We start from the raw sequence: 19036 nt of genomic DNA, 5'->3' as shown, positions 1-19036 counted from the left end.
AATTGTGCCTGGTGTGGATCACAGTGGGCACACACCAAGGAGCTCACACAGGGCTCTTCCAAACAGAAAGTAAAACCTGACTGCAGCAAAACTTGCTTGCAAAGGTGATTGTACACATGATAACTTATTCTTTTGGCTTTGCATGTATTGTGTTTGCAGACTGTCTGTGGGGCTGAATCCTGACTGGTTATAGTTGAGCAGTGTGGTTCAAACACACACTGACTACATCCCTACAGCAGCACTTCTTGTGTCCATGCAAACTTCCCTTGAGAGGACAGGGAATGTCTTTGGGCTCCTTTGCTTTGTCTCTGTAATCAGTACCCCCTTTTCCCCCTATTTATATGCTCTGGAGTGAAACTTCTTTGCAAAAGAGGAGGTGGGAATTGAGTGTTGAAAATCCCATGTCACCTTAAACTGCAATGACAGTTGTCCTTGGGGACAGTCACTCCTTTAGATTTCCTGCTCTTCTCTAATGTAAAGGAAGCTGAGCTTTCATATTCCCAGCTCTCAGGGAGCCTCAGGTAACCTCACCCTGTCATGCTGGAAGGACAAACAAACTGCATCAGCCAGATGGGTAAAGATGCTTTGGTTGTGCTGGACCTCAGGGCTGATGGACTGAGCAAAGTCACTTCCCACTGTGCAGATTCCTTAACTCTCCTGGTCAGAGCAAACAGGGACATCTGCCATCCCCACCTTTTTCCCCAGAAAGGCAGGTGTTTGGTTTGCCTGTGCTGTGGCTGGGAGGCTGTGCAGGAGCCCTGTGGTCAGGAAGGAGCCGTTGGTGTGGGGTGCTCAGGGCAGGGTGTGCCGCTCCTGCCAGGCTCTGCTGCACTCCTGCCCTCCTGTGTGGTGCTTCCCCAAACCTGAGGAAGTGTTTCCATCCTTTCCCACTCAGGAATGAGTGCTTGGCAGGTGTCTGCAGGCGTGCTGGGGGCAGCCAGCAGTCCCTCAGTGCGTGTACGTGCTCCAGGACGGGAGGGAGGGGGCTCTGCTGTGCTGTGGGCTGCTTTTAAGTACAAAATGTTTTAGAACCAAATGACTTGTGGTGCCTACAGCTAATGCTGGGAGCTCTGAGGGCTCAGACACACCCAGGAGCTCTTCCTCATGCATGCAAAGCACAGAGGAGATGTTACTGAAAATACCTCGTGGAGCGGTTGGGGTGTAGATGTTCTGTGCTAGAACACTCCACAGGCAAAAAAGGTTTATCAGTGCTCATGTTCCCTGGCTTCCCTCTGCATTGGTTACACTCCTGGTGGTGGGGACAGAGCTTTCTGGTGCCTTGCTGTGGCTCCAGCACCGTCAGGGCCCGTGGGGACGGGGTAGTGGCACTTGGGAACAGCTTGTACTCAGCACTCTGATCTCTCAGTAGGATTTTGGTCATGAAAGCCAATGGAAAAAACACCAACCACAAAGCTGAACTTCTGGGAGAACAGCTGGGAATCAAAGCAAAGGTGGAGGCTTGCTCTTTAGTAAAATCAGCAGCTTGGGTCTGTATCTCCCAGAGGAATTGCTGAGTGATGTGATGGCCAAGTTAAACTGGTATCCCGAGACGGTGAGCTCAGGTAATGAAGCTTTGCTGTCTCCACATGGGAAGAGGGGCTGACCTGCTCAAAATGCAGAGGGTTCTGGTGCAGCCCAGCTCTCAGGAGAGCTCCAGGCTGCAAAGCTGATGGGGTTTGAACAGCAGCCTGTGGCTACAGCACAGTAAAGATGGACTGAGTGCAGCAAAGGGATGGTCTCCCACTTCACAGGATTTCAGTTTTACAAAATAGGCTGCAGAATTTGCCTGCTTATGGAAACTGGGTGTGCTTACCAATATGGACCCAATACTTCACGTGTCCTTTATCCTGATCTTTCTCTAATCTGTGTTCTTTTGGTAAGTTCTGCAGAGTAGGTAGGTAGGGCTTGGTCATCTCTGCCACCTGCAGGGTGGATTTTCCGAAGTTCTTGGGCAGTTTCCAGTAACTGCCAGTGGAAGAGTCATCTTCAGCCCTTGGACTAGTAACTGTGTTCATTTTGCATCAGATCCATTTGTCATTGTGAAAGTCGACCTAGCCAAACCAGCCAGCTTTGTCTTTGAGGTCTAACACAGTTTATCTTCATTTCACAATTTTTTGGGCTATTATTAGCAGCTTTTGATTTATAGCATTCTGAGCAAGTTCGTTCTGTTGCTCAGTTTGAATAATTTCTAATGAACTTCAGTTACTTCTATCTACAGGCCTTTGAAAATAGGAAACTGGTGGGATAGGGGCAGGTTATGTAAAACAGACTTTCTGGCAGCAAAGCCAGAAATGTGTCACCCCTGCATGGCATTTTCTTAGCTCCAGGTTTTCACACGGGAAATTAATTCGGCCTGGAGTGAAGCAGAAGGTTTGTACCAACACCCAGGAACTTGCACATGATGATTGTAATATGGCTAATAATGGGAGTTCCCGGGTAACTCCCATGAGCTTCAGTGGGAGAACATATCCCTGGGATGCTGGGGAGGGATAACTGGAATAGGTGTTGCTGTTTCATTAGGTACAGGCAGGGCCAGTATTAAGGGTAGGCAAAGCAGGTGGTTGCCAACTCTTGCAGAAAAGCAAATCTAGAGGTGTTCCTTATAATAACTGGCAGGAGGGATTTTTATGGTATTGTTAAGAAAATGAATGTGGGGGAGAAGCAGGACAAGAAAAAACTCCCCTGGTTTCCCTCAGGAAGGAGGCTGGGCTGGTGTGTGGCAGTGAATCCCACACTGCTCCGTGTTTGCTGGAGGGGTGACCGTGGCAGATGAGCTGCTTTGGGAACGTCTTTGCCCACTTATGGCTCTCTGGATGGAAACTTCCTGGGTTTTACTTTCTGGAGCTCCCTTGAGACCCCTGTCAGGTTCTTTGGTAGCAGGGCTGGTGCTGGCAGTGTGTGGCTGTGTGCAGTGAGCCCGTGGCTCAGCGGGAGCCCTGGCTCTCGATGGGAAGCCTGCCCTCATTTCTGTGGGCACAGAGGAGGAGGTGGAGGCTCAGGGTCAGCAGCGGACAACAAATTAACCTGACAAACAGTGCAGCTCACTGAGCTGCAAATTACATCAACCCTTCATTAATTTATGTAACCCTGGGCACCCACCCTGGCAGCGCTGGAGTCAGCGGTTCTGCAGCCCTGGGAGATGCCCCACACTCTCCTCTGAGGGGGGAGCGTCCCCTGCACCCAGGGAGCTGCCAGCCAGTGCATGGCACCCCTTCCTGGGGTGCTGCTTTGGGTTCCCTGTGCCACAGCTGGCATGGCACCCCTTCCTGGGGTGCTGCTTTGGGTTCCCTGTGCCAGAGCTGGCATGGCACCCCTTCCTAGGGTGCTGCTTTGGGTTCCTGTGTCAGAGCTGGCGTGGCACCCCTTCCTAGGGTGCTGCTTTGGGTTCCCTGTGTCAGAGCTGGCGTGGCACCCCTTCCTGGGGTGCTGCTTTGGGTTCCCTGTGTCAGAGCTGGCATGGCACCCCTTCCTGGGGTGCTGCTTTGGGTTCCCTGTGCCAGAGCTGGCGTGGCACCCCTTCCTGGGGTGCTGCTTTGGGTTCCCTGTGCCACAGCTGGCATGGCACCCCTTCCTGGGGTGCTGCTTTGGGTTCCCTGTGTCAGAGCTGGCGTGGCACCCCTTCCTGGGGTGCTGCTTTGGGTTCTCTGTGCCAGAGCTGGCGTGGCACCTGTTCCTGGGGTGCTGCTTTGGGTTCCCTGTGTCAGAGCTGGCGTGGCACCCCTTCCTGGGGTGCTGCTTTGGGCTCCCTGTGTCAGAGCTGGTGTGGCACCCCTTCCTGGGGTGCTGCTTTGGATTCCTGTGCCACAGCTGGCATGGCACCCCCTCCTGGGGTGCTGCTTTGGGTTCCCTGTGTCAGAGCTGGCGTTGCCGGTGTCGTTGCTTGTGGGACACAAAGCCACATCTCCCTGGGAAGGGATCAACCCCAGTTCATTCCCTGCACTCAGAGCAGCACAGAGAGCTCTCCTCTGCTCAGGCAACCTTGGCAAATGACTGACAGCAGAGGAAATTGCTGAGGACTTGTCCTGTAGTGCCTGTCTCTCATCTGCTAAATAAAACTCGGTGTGCCGTTCCTGTGCCTCACCTCTGCGGGTTTCGGGTTCCCTCGGTCGGGGAAGTCAGTGGCAGGAGGAGTCCCTTACGTAACTCCTCTCCATGGAGACCCTGCTCCTTTAATTAGGGATCTTCTCCAAAGTGGCTTGCGTGACAAATTACCCACATGCTCCTGGTGGTATTTTCAGCAGGGGAAGGTAAAGTGAGGTTGATGGCATTAGTTGTGTCTCAGGCGTTGTTTAAGTGCTGCCCCAGAGTGATGGGAGGCACGTCTGCCACTTCAGAGGGCAGTGTTCCTTCCTTCCCCTTCATCCACATCCCCTCCCCAGCTGGGCTGCAGACACAGGGCATGAGGTGAGGGGACTCAGCACCCAAGGGTTATTTTTCAGCAAAGAAGTGGGATTTGCTCCTGGTTTTAAGGCATCTGATCTGGGTCACTGGTCCTGCACAGAGGATGAGGATGGGATGTTCTCCACACCCCCATGTCCCCCAGCAGCTGAGTATGGGATGGGGACCAGGGGCCACCCTGGCTTGAGATAGCACCGAGGAGCTGGTGGTGCTGGACTGGAGAGCTGTGTGTCCATCGTGGCATGGCAGGAGTGAATCCATATTGTGTGGAATTGAGACTTGGAGCTCATCGATGTGTGAGGCTCCTTTGAGATGGGACTGTGCAAAAAGCCTTGTGGCTTGAGTTGCTTGAACCTCCAGAGCTCTTTGGTCCAGCCTGCACAGAGGAGCTGAGTGTTTAGTGTGCCTGTGGGAGCTGTGGCACCACTGTGCCCATCTGACAGCTGCCATGGGCTCAGAGCAGGTACAGAAAGCCCAGCAGCCACCTCCTCAGCCAGGTTTGGTGGGAAAGACTGGCCTGGACTGACACAGCTCTTGTCTCCAGCTCTGCCTTGTGCCATGCAGGGACTTGGACTCCACTGCCATTTCTCCTCGTGCATTGCCACCAGCAGGGAAACTCCACCATGCTGAATTCTGGTCTCCTTTCCTGTGCCTCAGACTGTCCAGAGATGATCAGTAGTTACTCAATAACTACAGGATTGATGCACAAAAGGAATTGAACTCAGAGCTCTGCAGTTCTTGTCTGTGTTTCTGGCACTGAGGAGCCCCATGGAAGCTCCCCATGAGCTGGGGAGGTCCCACCCATGGTACAGGTCACCTCCAGCCCCTGGGCTGCAGGGAGCAGAGACTTGGTCACCAGTTTGTGCCCTTGAGCTCACTGAGTGTTGGCTGTGAAATACCATGACAGAAATGTCTTGTTTGGTTGCCCAAACCCTTTGTTTTTCTCTATGGCTGCATTTGCCCTGCATAATAGGGGTAAAGCTTTGGAAAACATCACAGAAGTGTTGGTGGTATGAAATGTAGGTTTAGTGACACCTTGGTGCTTTAGTGTTTGTGGTTTGGACTTCTTAAATCAGATTTATCACTTCCCAGATTTGCAGTAGTGACAGATACTGGTGAGCACGGACAGTTGTGTGAGATGGTAAAGGCTTTGGGTCACTAAACTTTTGGAAATAGCACTTGGTGACTTTTGGGCATTGATAAAACACGTCATTTAAATGTTCTGTTTGTTTATAGCAAGCAGAATTCTTGGATTCCATTTAAGTTGTATCTTTGTAATGATCCCTGTTTAGGAAACTACTGCACAAGCAGGAAGCTCTCAGCATGTGTTCAGCCATCCCCTCTGTCTTTCACCATTTAAACGAGTTTTTCTCAAGTTAAAATGCATCATAATTCTTTTCACATTCTGGGTGTGTTACTTCAGAACATGACATAAAAAAATCAAAGTTGAGGAGGACCTGCCTCATAAAGATCATCTGTGTCCTTTGCTGAATGAGCCCTGTCCAGAACGGAACCTTCTGCAAATCCTGAGCTCCTGGGCAGTGCAGTTGCCTTCCAGACAAAGCACAGGACCTGCACTAGCCATGGAGTCAGTGCTGAGGAAACCTCTGCCCTGCTGCTCTGCTGCTCCACAGGAGCCTCAGGATGCCAAGCCCGAAGGAGCTCCGTGTCCTCCCTGTGTATTTTAACACATTTAGCAAGGGAAGCCTCTCTCCCATAGCTGTTGGATACCACCCCATTCAAAATAAACTATGAGGAATCCTTCCTGCAGAGGTGATTTCATTTCCATTCAGGGCAGTGAGATGCAAAGGTGAGAGTGAGCACAGGGTGGAGGAGGTGAGATGGTAATGACACAACCTCGTCTTTCCACCTGAGCTACGGCTGATGCTGCTTTCTGAAGTATATTTGGGCCATCAGTATTCCTCTAGCAGAGCATCTTCCAGTCTTTTTGGCCAAGGGGAGGTTTGGTGCTTGGATTTTGAGGTGCCCATCTGTGTGACTGAGCAGTGTGGGTGGAGAAAAGGAGAGGTGCTGTCTCAGGGTTCAGCTGTGTCCTGCTCTCCAGTCCTGGGGGCCTTGTGTTGGTCATGGTTGTTGGTACCACCCCCTGTGTGTCAATCCTCTCAGCATTCCACCGTGATCCTGGCCCTGCAAGGAGCAGGGGCACAACCACTAATTCTCCCTATTCCTCTCCATGGTAGCCAGGTCCAACCTGAACTTTTCAGATGATCCCTAGCAGGATTAAAGTCCTCCCCAAACAGGCAGAGGCAAAGCTATTCAGCAAAACAAGGTCATGCTGCCTTTTTTTTTGGTAAGCACAGGAATCAACAAAGCACTGTTATATAACTTCTATTTATATCCCACTTGCTCACTAGCTGCAGGCACACCAGAGTGGCTGAGAAGGGAATTTAATGAGCTCTCAGGGCTTGCTCACCTTCCAGAGCGGGTTGGAGCCAGCTTGTTTTTGAAGTGCGTCAGCAAATGAAACTGGTGGTGGGTGGGTGGTTTGGGTAGGTGGACTGACTTGTTGCTATGGTTTTCTTTAATTCCTCTGTCTCTCGACAAGATCTTTCACTTTTTTTTTTCTTTTGGGGAGTCTGCAGACTTCCTTGTTTCTCACACCTACACAGAGCTCTCCAGCTCGGTGGGGAAGTGGGATCTGCACTCCTGCCCCGCGGGTGAGCGAGGGACCTGGGGAGTGTGTCCCCAGCCCCGCAGCGTGTCCCCACCCTGGGCAGCAGCGTGTCCCCAGCCCCGCAGCGTGTCCCCAGTCCAGCAGCGTGTCCCCAACCCAACAGAGTATCCCCAGCCCCGCAGCGTGTCCCCACCCTGGGCAGCAGCGTGTCCCCAGCCCCGCAGCGTGACCCCAGTCCAGCAGCGTGTCCCCAACCCAACAGCGTATCCCCAGCCCCGCAGTGTGTCCCCACCCTGGGCAGCAGCGTGTCCCCAGCCCCGCAGTGTGTCCCCACCCTGGGCAGCAGCGTGTCCCCAGCCCCGCAGTGTGTCCCCACCCTGGGCAGCAGCGTGTCCCCAGCCCCGCAGCGTGTCCCCACCCTGGGCAGCAGTGTGTCCCCAGCCTAGCTGTGTGTCCCCAGCCTAGCAGCGTGTCCCCAGCCCCGCAGCGTGTCCCCACCCTGGGCAGCAGGAGCCCCAGCCCAGCAGCGTGTCCCCACCCTGGGCAGCAGGAGCCCCAGCCCAGCAGCGTGTCACCACCCTGGGCAGCAGTGTGTTCCCAGCCCAGCAGTGTGTCCCCAGCCCAGCAGCGTGTCCCCACCCTGGGCAGCAGGAGCCCCAACCCAGCAGCGTGTCCCCACCCTGGGCAGCAGCGTGTCCCCAGCCCCGTAGCGTGTCCCCACCCTGGGCAGCAGGAGCCCCAACCCAGCAGTGTGTCCCCACCCTGGGCAGCAGGAGCCCCAGCCCAGCAGTGTGTCCCCACCCTGGGCAGCAGGAGCCCCAGCCCAGCAGTGTGTCCCCAGCCCAGCAGTGTGTCCCCACCGTGGGCAGCAGGAGCCCCAACCCAGCAGTGTGTCCCCACCCTGGGCAGCAGGAGCCCCAGCCCAGCAGCGTGTCCCCAGCCCAGCAGTGTGTCCCCACCCTGGGCAGCAGGAGCCCCAGCCCAGCAGCGTGTCCCCAGCCCAGCAGTGTGTCCCCACCCTGGGCAGCAGGAGCCCCAGCCCAGCAGCGTGTCCCCAGCCCAGCAGTGTGTCCCCACCCTGGGCAGCAGGAGCCCCAACCCAGCAGCGTGTCCCCACCCTGGGCAGCAGCGTGTCCCCAGCCCCGCAGCGTGTCCCCACCCTGGGCAGCAGGAGCCCCAACCCAGCAGTGTGTCCCCACCCTGGGCAGCAGGAGCCCCAGCCCAGCAGTGTGTCCCCACCCTGGGCAGCAGGAGCCCCAACCCAGCAGTGTGTCCCCACCCTGGGCAGCAGGAGCCCCAGCCCAGCAGCGTGTCCCCAGCCCAGCAGCGTGTCCCCAGCCCAGCAGCGTGTCCCCACCCTGGGCAGCAGGAGCCCCAGCCCAGCAGCGTGTCCCCACCCTGGGCAGCAGGAGCCCCAGCCAGGCTCCCACGCTCCTGAGGCCATCTGTGAGCACACAGCCCAAAGCCCACTGTGGTTCCCCAGGGTGCCTCCACCTCCTGAGAATCATCCAGTGTCACCTCCTGGTCCTGGGGGTTGTAGTGGCTCTGTCAGGGCATGAGGCAGCCAAACCTCTGTGAGGTTTGTTCTTGCTTTCCTCTGGCGAAATGACTTGAATTTGCATCAAGAGTTTGGCTGTTGCAGTAGGAGAACATGTAGGATATAAAGGCTCTTGCTGATGTCCTTCTGCTGCTGCTCTGATTTAAAGCTGGTGGGGACAGATGAGCATTTCCCCAGGTCAGGCTTTGGACACTCATACCCACCAAAAAACACCAGAACCTCCAGAGCCATGCAGGGTGGTGTGTGGATGCCCCTGGCACAAAGAGTTTTGTTTTATTTGTGGAAAACAGAGCTGGGAAGTCCTCCTTCTGCTTTCAGGATGAAGTTTATTTTACAGTTTGCAAAAAAAACCCAGGCAATTGAGGTGTTCTGGGAGATTTTCCTTATGGGTTTATTTCAAACTGTGAAGTGTGTTCAGCGTGAAATATTTCAGCTGCAATTTCCTTGAGCTATGCAAGACTAATGATACCCATCACTCACACCCAAAGTGATGGATCTGCAGTGAGCCAGGATGTATGAGGGATTTCAAGAGACAGGGATTAGTGATCTTTTAAACAAACAAATGAGGAGGGAGAGAAAGCAAAGTTAGGTGGGAATTCTCTGCAGTGGAAGCCCTTGCAATATGTTTAGGCAGAATGTAGAGGGTTGCCATTTGTGCTTAATTCAGTGCTTGTGTTAGTGCAGTTCCTCCTAAAATGTGGCTTTTTTGAAGTAGTCCAGCTCTAAGAATTAGTCTGGGAGTGGCAAACTCTTCCTGCAGAGATGAAGTAGCACCAAGTTGTGCTTTAGTTCATGTTGGCAGCTTGGCTGGATAACCTGAGCTGAGGTCCTGCTAATAATTTCTCCCTAATGCTGGAATAAAATGTCCTGAGTTGGAGCCAGATCACTGATCTTTGTCCTCTCTCTGGAGGGACTTTCCTCTCTGAAATCTCCCTGGCTCACCAGGTTCAGGGGGTGCTTTCTGGTCACTGGCACTAGAGAGATGGGGAAGGAGATGCCAACAGTTTAACTGGCAAGGTGTTTGCTGGGGCTTTGCTTTTCCTTCTTCCTTGGCAATCAAATATTTGTTTCCCTGGGAAATTCTTTGGGATCTGTTGGATGGTGTGGCAGGGCTTAGTGCTGTGGTGGGACAGCTTTGAGAGGGTGTGGTCCCCAAAACATTCCCTGCTCTGCTGTGGGATTGGTGGCCTCGGGTCAGGCCACCCCTCTGGGGAGGAAACACAGCTGGGCAGATGTGCTCGAGGCCACTGCCTGCTGTGGGTTTGGGTTCTGTTTTCACATGATCATTCAGCCAGGCCAGCCTGGAATTACAGTCTGGGGCAGGAAGTCAAACTGTTCCATACAAACCAGTCCAACAGTTGTTCCTCTTCCTGGCTGGCAAAACAGCCATGACTTGGGAGGCAGATCCAGGGAAAGGTGTCCCCAGGGAAAGGTGTCCCCAGGAAAGGTGTCCCCAGGAAAGGTGACAGCACTCACAGGCCAAACTGGGCCAGGCTTTCAAAGGCAAGTGCTAGAAATAAGCTGCCTTCAGCTGGTTCCTGGTTTTTTTCCCATTTAACGATCCTACACTGGGCACAAACTCACTCATCATTAAATTTATTGTGGATTAGTTCCATTTATAGTGGATTAGTTCCCTGACTCTCTGCTCTGGGCTCCTCCCACAAAGGCACCAGCCTGCTGGGGTTTCTGGCTTTGTTCTCCTAAGGACAGATGTCAGTTCTGCTGGTTAAAATCCATTTTTTCACCAATTGGTGGTACATGAGTCATGTTAAGGAGCATTTGTCCCTGCCCTTGGTGATCCTGCTCCCCTGAACTGCTGGGAGGGAGCTGAGCTTCAATTCCACTCATCACTGGAAATTATGTATATCACATGTGTCAAAGGTCCTGGAATGAAATGTTAATGCTAGGAAGTGTGCCAGTTCTTTGCTGATTTATTTTTGTTTTAAATGTGGTTCTTCAATCCAGCTTGTTAATGATCTGCAATATTTAAGAACATGCCAAAAAATAACCACCACAGAAAATGATATTAAAGCTGAAATAAAAAGCCAGCAAGCAAAAATAGTATTTTCAGTTTAGCAAAAAACATTAGGTAAACATTTCACAGAGTATGTAAATAGTCAGAAGGGGAGAGGAGACCAAGTTCCTGGGAATAACTGCAGAAGAAACAGAAAAAAAATATCAGTGACTGGAAGTTAGTGACATAAGAAGTAGCTTAATCACATAGTTTAACAGTTATTTACCACTGGAATAGACTATAGACAGACATAGTCCATAATCTTTGCCTTCTAAAGAAAGGTGGGATGGTTTTGTCAAAAAACCACATTACCTAAACACAACTTGACTGAGGTGATGAGGGGCTGCTGGTGCTCCCTGGTGGGCCAGGCTGTAGCTGGTCAATGTGCTGCCATTTCCACTTGGTCTTCAGTTTATTTTAGGCCCCTTTGGATGTCAGGAGGAGGAATGGTGGGCCAGTCTGTAGCTGGTCAATGTTTATTTTAGGCCCCTTTGGATGTCAGGAGGAGGAATGGTGGGCCAGTCTGTAGCTGGTCAATGTGCTGCCATTTCCACTTGGCCACTTGGTTTATTTTAGGCCCCTTTGGATGTCAGGAGGAGGAATGGTGGGCCAGTCTGTAGCTGGTCAATGTGCTGCCATTTCCACTTGGCCACTTGGTTTATTTTAGGCCCCTTTGGATGTCAGGAGGAGGAATGGTGGGCCAGTCTGTAGCTGGTCAATGTGCTGCCATTTCCACTTGGCCTTCAGTTTATTTTAGGCCCCTTTGGATGTCAGGAGGAGGAATGGTGGGCCAGTCTGTAGCTGGTCAATGTTTATTTTAGGCCCCTTTGGATGTCAGGAGCAGGAATGGTGTCCCTGCCTTGCAGACTGGATGCTGTGCTGGCTTTGCTCCCATCCCCTCGCAGCAATGAGTGAGTTTGTGCAGGTGGTGGTTGCTCCATCCTTAAGGATGATGGAGAGCCCTGTGCTGATGTCCTTGGCCATGGTGGGCACAGCTGTCCTGTCAGACCCCTGTGTGTGTCACGTGTGGGTGGGTTTGAGTTTCATTCCATGGCTGTGTAATTAATTAATTGCCATCACATTATCTCGGGTATCGTCACCTCAGAGCAGTGTGGCTCATTCACTGGGCTGGTTGATGTGCTCTGCAGCTCTGTTGGGTTTTGTTGAGGTGTGTGGATTGTAAAGCTGTTTGCTGACCATGGACTCCCTGGGGAGACCTCACAGACCTCTGTGTCGTGGCTCTTGTGCAAGGGCAGCGAGTCGTGACAGTCGGGAACAAGGCAAGGCTGAAATCCAGTGGGTTCAACGTTGCCTGACTTTGCACTCTGAGAATCCCAGGATGGTTTGGGTTGGAAGGGACCTCGAACATCATCCCATCCCACCCCTGCCATGGGCAGGGACACCTCCCACCAGCCCAGGGTGCTCCAAGCCCTGTCCAACCTGGCCTGGGACACTCCCAGGGATGGGGCAGCCACAGCTTCTCTGGGCACCTGTGCCAGGGCCTGCCCACCCTCCCAGGGAGGGATTTCTCCCCAGTATCTCTCCTAACCCTGCCCTCTGGCAGTGGGAAGCCATTCTCCTTGTCCTGTCACTCCAGCCTTTGTCACAACTCCCTCTCCAGCTTTCACTGTCAGTGTCTCAGGGATGAGACAGAGCTTTTCTCTCCCCTTCCCTTTCAGGCAGCTTTTCCTCTGGTACCTCCTGCTGGGCCATGTGTGTGTGTCACAGGTGACAGTTCCCTGTCCTGCTGGGGGGCTTTAGGAGACCCCAAGCCCCAGCCTGGTGGTGCCTGACCCCTCAGGGGTGGCTGATGCCAGGGCTGCCTTTGGAGCTCTGTTCTGCAGGCACATGTACGAGTGTGGAGGTGGCTGTTCCTCCTCACTTGCTCTTTAGCAGCCTTGCTGTGGGCACAGGATGGCAGAGAGCACCCCAGGACCCTGGCAGACGGTGCTCCAAAATGGCCACTCCATTTCCATTTTAAAGAGGGAGCCTTCTCCACCTTTTGCTGCGAGGCTATATCTGTAAATAAAATTTTAGGATTTCTGTCATAATTATCACCACCCATTACCTGCTCAAGCGCAACTTGCAAGATCACACCTCCTAAAATACAGTATCTTTGATACTGGCATGTGGCTGATTCATATGTGTGAAGGTGTTAGGCATCCTGACCCAAACTGAAACAATCACTCTGTGACACCCCTTGGGTGTATGCACAGCATGCACAAAAACCTTTACTGGAAATGCTCCTTTCACTCGGGTTTTTTCTCTGAAGTGCAGTGGAAAGTCAGTTAAGAAGCTTGAAAGGATGACAAAAATCCAGTTTGTCAGCAATAATTACTCTCATACAAGGTATTTCCTTGGTCTGGCTCATTAGAAGAAGCTTCTCCTCCACCATGGGTTCATCACAGGGACACTCCCCATGCCCAGGCTCTGGAGATGTGCAGCCAGGTGACAGCAGGTGACAGCAGGTGACACCCAGCACTGCCTGATGAGCAAATCATGGCATGTCTCGGAAAGTGGTTGCCCTTTCTAGAGCCTGTGGTCTGTGCTGGTCTGTGTGTACAGAATTGTTATTATTATGTGTTATACTGGTAGAGTAAAACTTCCAAGGTGCCCCTTAGATGCAAAGTCTTCCTCTGTCTGTCCTTGCAGACACCATGGAACAGTCTTAGTTTGGGCTTGGCTGCCCAAACAGCCCAGTGATTTAGGGGTTTGGTTACTGCTCAGCAGCTCAAGGAAACCAGTTAATGCATGTCTTGGTTCTGATTGTGATTTGAGTGTTCTGTCCATTGGGTCTGGCCAGGTCAAAAAAACAGTTCAGAATGAAAAATAAAAAAGTCTGGATAAGTGAATTTATTCAGACCAAGGTTGGGATTTTTTGTGTGTATTTTATAGAATCATAAAATCTCAGAGTGGTTTGTGTTGAAAGGGACCTTAAAACTCATCCTGTTCCACCCCCTGCCATGGGCAGGGACACCTCCCACCAGCCCAGGCTGCTCCAAGCCCTGTCCAGCCTGGCCTGGGACACTCCCAGGGATGGGGCAGCCACAGCTGCTCTGGGCACCTGTGCCAGGGCCTGCCCACCCTCACAGGGAAGGATTTCTTCAATATATCTAATCTAATTTGACCCCTTTTAGTTTAAAACCATGAGAAAACAGTAATATTCTTGATACACGGTCTTGGATTAGATAATAATTCAACAGATACTATTGAATGGGTTGTGCAACCAGATGATCTTCTGGCCTGTCACAGGCCCAGCACTCTGGGCAGAGGGCATGTCCTGCAGGGCTGTGGCAGCTGTTTGCTGGAGTCTTTGAAGGGGTGTTGGAAGGGGGGTACTGTGTGAGTGGTTCTGTGGCTGTGGGAGGCCTGTTCTGGGTTCCTCCTCTCTGTTAATCACCAGAAGTGAGAACACTCTCTCGGGAGTTACCTGAGCTGCTCTGGGTGGGTGGGAGGTATCCCAGTGGTGGGAGGGCTATTGTGAGTATTGACCAAGCTCTTTAAATAGCCCAGCTCCTCCTCTGCCTGTAATCAAAGACACCACTTGAGGAGTGTTCAAAGTCACTCAGTGTTGCAACTGCAGCTGCTCAGGAGTGATCAAAGGCAGCCCCAGCCACGGCCTGGGTGCTCCTCTCTGAGCAGAGCGGGCAGGAGATGCTGCTGTTCCCTTTCTAATTTGTTTGTTCAATAAATCAGGCTTCATTCCTATTCATCTTGTAGAGCTGTTGGATGGGGAGCCACTGCAGAATGCTAACTAATTTCATAATGCTCTGCATAAGGTGACCCACTTACAAGTTCATCCTTCAGTCGTGTTTAAGCTCTGGTCCTGATTTATGTAACAGCATATTGGTTTCATCAAGAGTTGTCTGAGCACTCACTGTGTTGGCTCCTTTTTGACCTGTACATGATTTGTATTCCCCTCGATTTTAGGAAGAACTTTCTGTCTCTGTGCACATATGGGCAGAAGAAAAGTAATAAACCTTCTTAAAAGTATTCAGTGCTTTGAGTTTTTCTGTCACTTAAGATATATTGGAGTGGGAATTCAAAGGAGTGGGAATGCTGCAGGCAGGGCAGTGGGAGCTCAGCACGAGATGTCCCTCACGACATCGCCCTGTTTGTACATTTCTGGGCCGTGATTAACTTTGGCTCTTGCCTGTTATGACTCAGTCCCTTGGATGGGAGGGTGGGAAGGCAGGACAGTTCTTTTTCCACTGTATTTTGCTCATGCTCTTTTGTTTCTGACCTGAGAATCAAATTATAGGAAATTCCACCTTCCTTTACCTTCATTCATGGTACTTGCCTTAGTTCCCTCATTGAAGGTGTGCTGCCCAAATCTCTCAGGGCTGCTGTGATTTATTGCCCTCATTCTCTTTAATGATGTATTTGGAGTCATTAATAAGGGACTTAAAGCTGAGACACTGGGGCTTCCTGAGCAATAAAGTACAAGTTTCCAGTGCTCTGGGTTTCAGTTTGCTGGCAACTAATTAACCTGCCAGTCCTCCAGGGTGCCAGTCAGTGCAGGAAGGTGGGATAGTCTGGATCAGGCACAGATCCTGTTGGTTTTCTCCCATAGCATTCCTTCTTCTGCCGACTGACGGAAGACAAGAAATCCGAGAAGTTCTTTAAGGTTTTTTACGATCGCATGAAAGTGGCACAGCAAGAAATCAAGACAACTGTCACAGTCAACACCAGTGACCTGGGAAACAAAAAGAAAGATGAAGACTCAGACAGAGATGTACCCAACAGGAAAAGAGGTAATCGCCAGTTGTTCCCTTTCTGAAGCCACCAGGGAGTGAAGTGTGTTCTGAACTCGGTTCAGCTGATGCAATAATGTTGTGATCTCTGATCCCACAGAGCAAAGTTCAGAGATCAGTGGTGCCCTGGCTTGGGATTTCAAGAGCTTCAACCCCTCTTCATCCATTTGGGAGGCTGTGCTAGTGAAATGATGAAAAGTGTTTGAGATGAGACTCTGCCACCTTGTCTCTCGTGACAAGCTGCCCAGATCTGACCTGTATTAACGACCCTGGACTGTGGGTTGTGGTCAGTGCCTTCTCTAACAATACCTGGAGAAATCCTGATTTTCATCTAAAGCAGGTCCTCTTACCATAACTCCTGGTGTAGTGCTAGATGTGTGTGCCCTAACCAGTTAATACTGCCTGGGTTTAGAACGTTCCTGTGGTTGGCACACAAGGTGCAGAGAGACACTCACCCCACACTAAACGTACTCACCGCAGAGCTGCCGTGAACTGCTGGCCCGTGCCTGGAGCTGTGGGGGGAGCCTGTGCATGGCTGTGGTGGTGCCCTGGCCGCAGCTGCCCCATGGGAGGTGTGTGCTGTGTGTTGCAGTGAGGGAGCCCATGGCCCAGATCACAGAGGAGGTGCGGGACCAGCTGCTGGAGGCGTCGGCGGCCACGCGCAAGGCGTACAACACATACCGCAGGGAGGCCGACCCTGAGGAGCACTACTCGGCAGGGGAGGGAGCACAGGCTGCAGCAGACAAGGGCAAGGATGACCTGGAGATGAGTGCTGTCATCTCCATCATGCAGCCCATCCTCCGGTTCCTGCAGCTGCTCTGTGAGAACCACAACCGCGACCTGCAGGTACCGCCTGGGCACGAGTGCTCAGCTCACATCACCTCCCTAACCACAGGCCTTCTTCATGGATTGTGTGACCAACTGTTTTCTTTGGCCTTGAAGTTAATCTCAAAAAAAAGTACTTATAACTTGCTGGGCTGGTAGAGAGAAGTTCAGTTATCCAGGGCTTGGTGGTCTTTTCAATGTATGTAATTAGGTGATGGGATTAGAATCACAGACCGTTCTGAGTTGGAAGGGACCCACAAGGATCATCGAGTCCAGCTCTTCAGTTCAAGCCCATACATGGGCTTGAACCCGTGACCTTGGCATTGTTACAACCAAGTTTTAACCAGCTGAGCTGATCTCAGGGTCTAACACTTGTTGGGGTTTTTTAAAGAGTCTGCAGGTCTTCTGCTGTGAAGTTACTGATCTGCTTTTGAGAGGGGAAGGAACAAAGTCATGTAGGAAAATAAAGCAGCCCTTGAGCATATGCTGCTTTCCAGTGAACAGGTTCTCCTGGGTTTCCATGGGTCTGTTCACATGTCTGGAGTTGAACACATTGGGGATGGTTTCAGGAAAGCCTCAGCTGGAGCTGAATCTGGTGAGGGACATGAAGGGCAATAAGAAGAATTTCTGGGTTGTGCTCACAGCATGGGGACAGCACAGGTGTGCTGCAGAATGGGCAGAGACCCTGGTGACAAAGGACACGGAGAAGTTCAGGGTGCTCAGTGCCACCTTCACTTTGCTCTTCACTGCCCTTCACCAGCCCTACATCCTCAAGACCAGTGGTGAGGTCTGGAGCAAGAAAGAATTCCCCTTGGTGGAGGAGAATTGGATTAGGAAACATCTAAGCAAGCTGGATGGCCCAGGCTCCATGTGGAATGCTGGGTTTGGTCCTGGGCTCCTGAGTCCAGAAGGGAATCTCAGAGACACCCCCCGGGGCAGTTTCTCGCAGTGCAGCAGGACCTTGTTTTCTACAGTTTTGTTCTTCCCCTTGTTTTAGCCCATCTAACCATGTCCTCCTGTGCCTCATTCCTCCTCCCTCCTTTGTGTTTACAAATGATGAAGCAGCTCAGGTACAAACCCAGCTATAATCACCATAAATGCTGTGCTGCAGCTAGAGAACATTTTATTTCACCACTTTCAGCGTTATCCTTTATTTTTGCTTTTTACCCTGGAGGGAAGGCACGAGCTCTGATTTCTGTAGCATCAACCTTTATGTTCTGACAAGTTAATCAGAAGTCAGGATACTAAACGAGCAATCAGCTGAAATGTGCTGAATCACTGTCACCTTTAGTCTGCATTCATAGACAGCATTTTCCTTTTTTAGCTTTGCTTTCCATTGAATCTGCAGTTTCTGTTTGCCTGGAAAGAATTCCAAGTCTGAGCAGACACTGGGGGCAGTCAGGGCCAGTGCTGCTCTGGGCTGGCAGAAAAGCCCCTGCTGGCCCCACAGTCCCTTGGCTCTTGTTCTCTGAGGGGTTTTTCACCTTGGGAGTGTTGTTGCCTGTTAGAATTAAGAGAATTACCTGCTACAATAAGATTTTTCCTGCTGAAACTTCAAGGAAAAGAAAGTGGTAGTGGCTGTCAATGTTCTCAGTACTGCTGGGAATGCACTGCCAAACAGCATCCAACTCACTGGGAAATGGGTTTTCATTAATTGTCCTTTAGTTTTGGTTGGATTTTGTTGGAGTTTTTGCATTTGGAATAGAGGAAAGCAGAAACCTGTTAAATCCACACCAATAAATACAGTGTTTCATTAGAGGAGCTGCTCCTCATCAGCAGCTTCAAGCAGAAATTACAGTAATTATGTGGCAAGAAATGCAGTGGAGAGGAGTGTGTTTCAAGGCTGCTTTCAAGGTGTGCATCAGGTGCCTTTGAGCTGCTGTGAGTGAGGCCACAGCCAGCACAGAATTGCTGCTCCCAGCTTGGAGAAGGGGAGGAGAGGGCCATGAGTGGTGGTTGGCAGTGAATGCAGCAGGTGGAAGGAACCTCCAGGCTCAGGAGAGCTTTCTGCTCCTCACTGAAGGGCCTGTTCTGTGCTGGGTTTCAGGCTCTAATGGGTGCCCTCTGTTTATTGGATGCACTCAGTTTATTGCTGCTTGGCCTCTGCACAGGGTGAAGCCCCCAAGCTGCTCAGGAGAGCAGCACGTTGCAAATAAACCCTGGCAGAGCCTTCACTGCTTGTACAGTGAGCCCAGAGCAACCCACCATGCAGAGCAATTAGGGATAGAGGAACTTAAGAATTACTGTCAACAAGCAGCAGTTTGGATGCTTTTTTCCCCCCTTCCCTCATGGCTTTGTCACTCCCCTCACAGAATTTCCTGCGCTGCCAGAACAACAAGACCAACTACAACCTGGTGTGTGAGACTCTGCAGTTCCTGGACTGTATCTGTGGGAGCACAACTGGGGGCCTGGGGCTGCTGGGGCTGTACATCAACGAGAAGAACGTGGCCCTGATCAACCAGACCCTGGAGAGTTTGACTGAGTACTGCCAGGGGCCCTGCCACGAGAACCAGGTACCCATCTGGGGCTGGGCAGGGCATCCCCCTTTGCCCTGGACCCCAGCCCTGCTGGCCTGGGCACTGCCACACTGCTGGTGTCTCACAGTGCTGCCCACTTTATTTGCCCTACAGATTGAGGGGTTTTCCTTTATAAACTCATCATAACCAGCTTCCCTTTCTCAGGGCCTCCCCTGCAGAGTCAAACCTCTCAAAGCAGTAGAGATATTGCTGCTTTGCTGGGATTTAAGCTGGTTTATTAGACTTGACAGACAGGGAAAGTGGAGAATTTTTATACTTCACAGAATCATAGGACTGTTTGGGTTGGAAGGGACTTCAAACACCATCCAGTGCCAC

General features: G+C 51.8%; 1 protein-coding gene across 6 annotated transcripts in view; it reads left to right on the top strand.

Annotated features, from left to right (window-relative positions):
* The window catches only part of ITPR1 (inositol 1,4,5-trisphosphate receptor type 1), a 182875-nt gene that overhangs the window by 123813 nt on the left and 40026 nt on the right, over nt 1-19036 (top strand). For all 6 annotated transcript variants that reach the window (XM_071550192.1, XM_071550193.1, XM_071550191.1 and 3 more), the window contains 3 exons: nt 15179-15359; nt 15952-16205; nt 18497-18697. In XM_071550192.1, coding sequence (XP_071406293.1) covers nt 15179-15359; nt 15952-16205; nt 18497-18697 — 636 coding nt within the window. The remainder of the gene's footprint in view (nt 1-15178; nt 15360-15951; nt 16206-18496; nt 18698-19036) is intronic.

This window comes from Pithys albifrons, chromosome 3 (assembly GCF_047495875.1).
Source record: "Pithys albifrons albifrons isolate INPA30051 chromosome 3, PitAlb_v1, whole genome shotgun sequence".
Taxonomy (NCBI): domain Eukaryota; kingdom Metazoa; phylum Chordata; class Aves; order Passeriformes; family Thamnophilidae; genus Pithys; species Pithys albifrons.
Note: the sequence above shows the minus strand (reverse complement) of the source record. Positions and strands in the feature narration are given on the sequence as shown.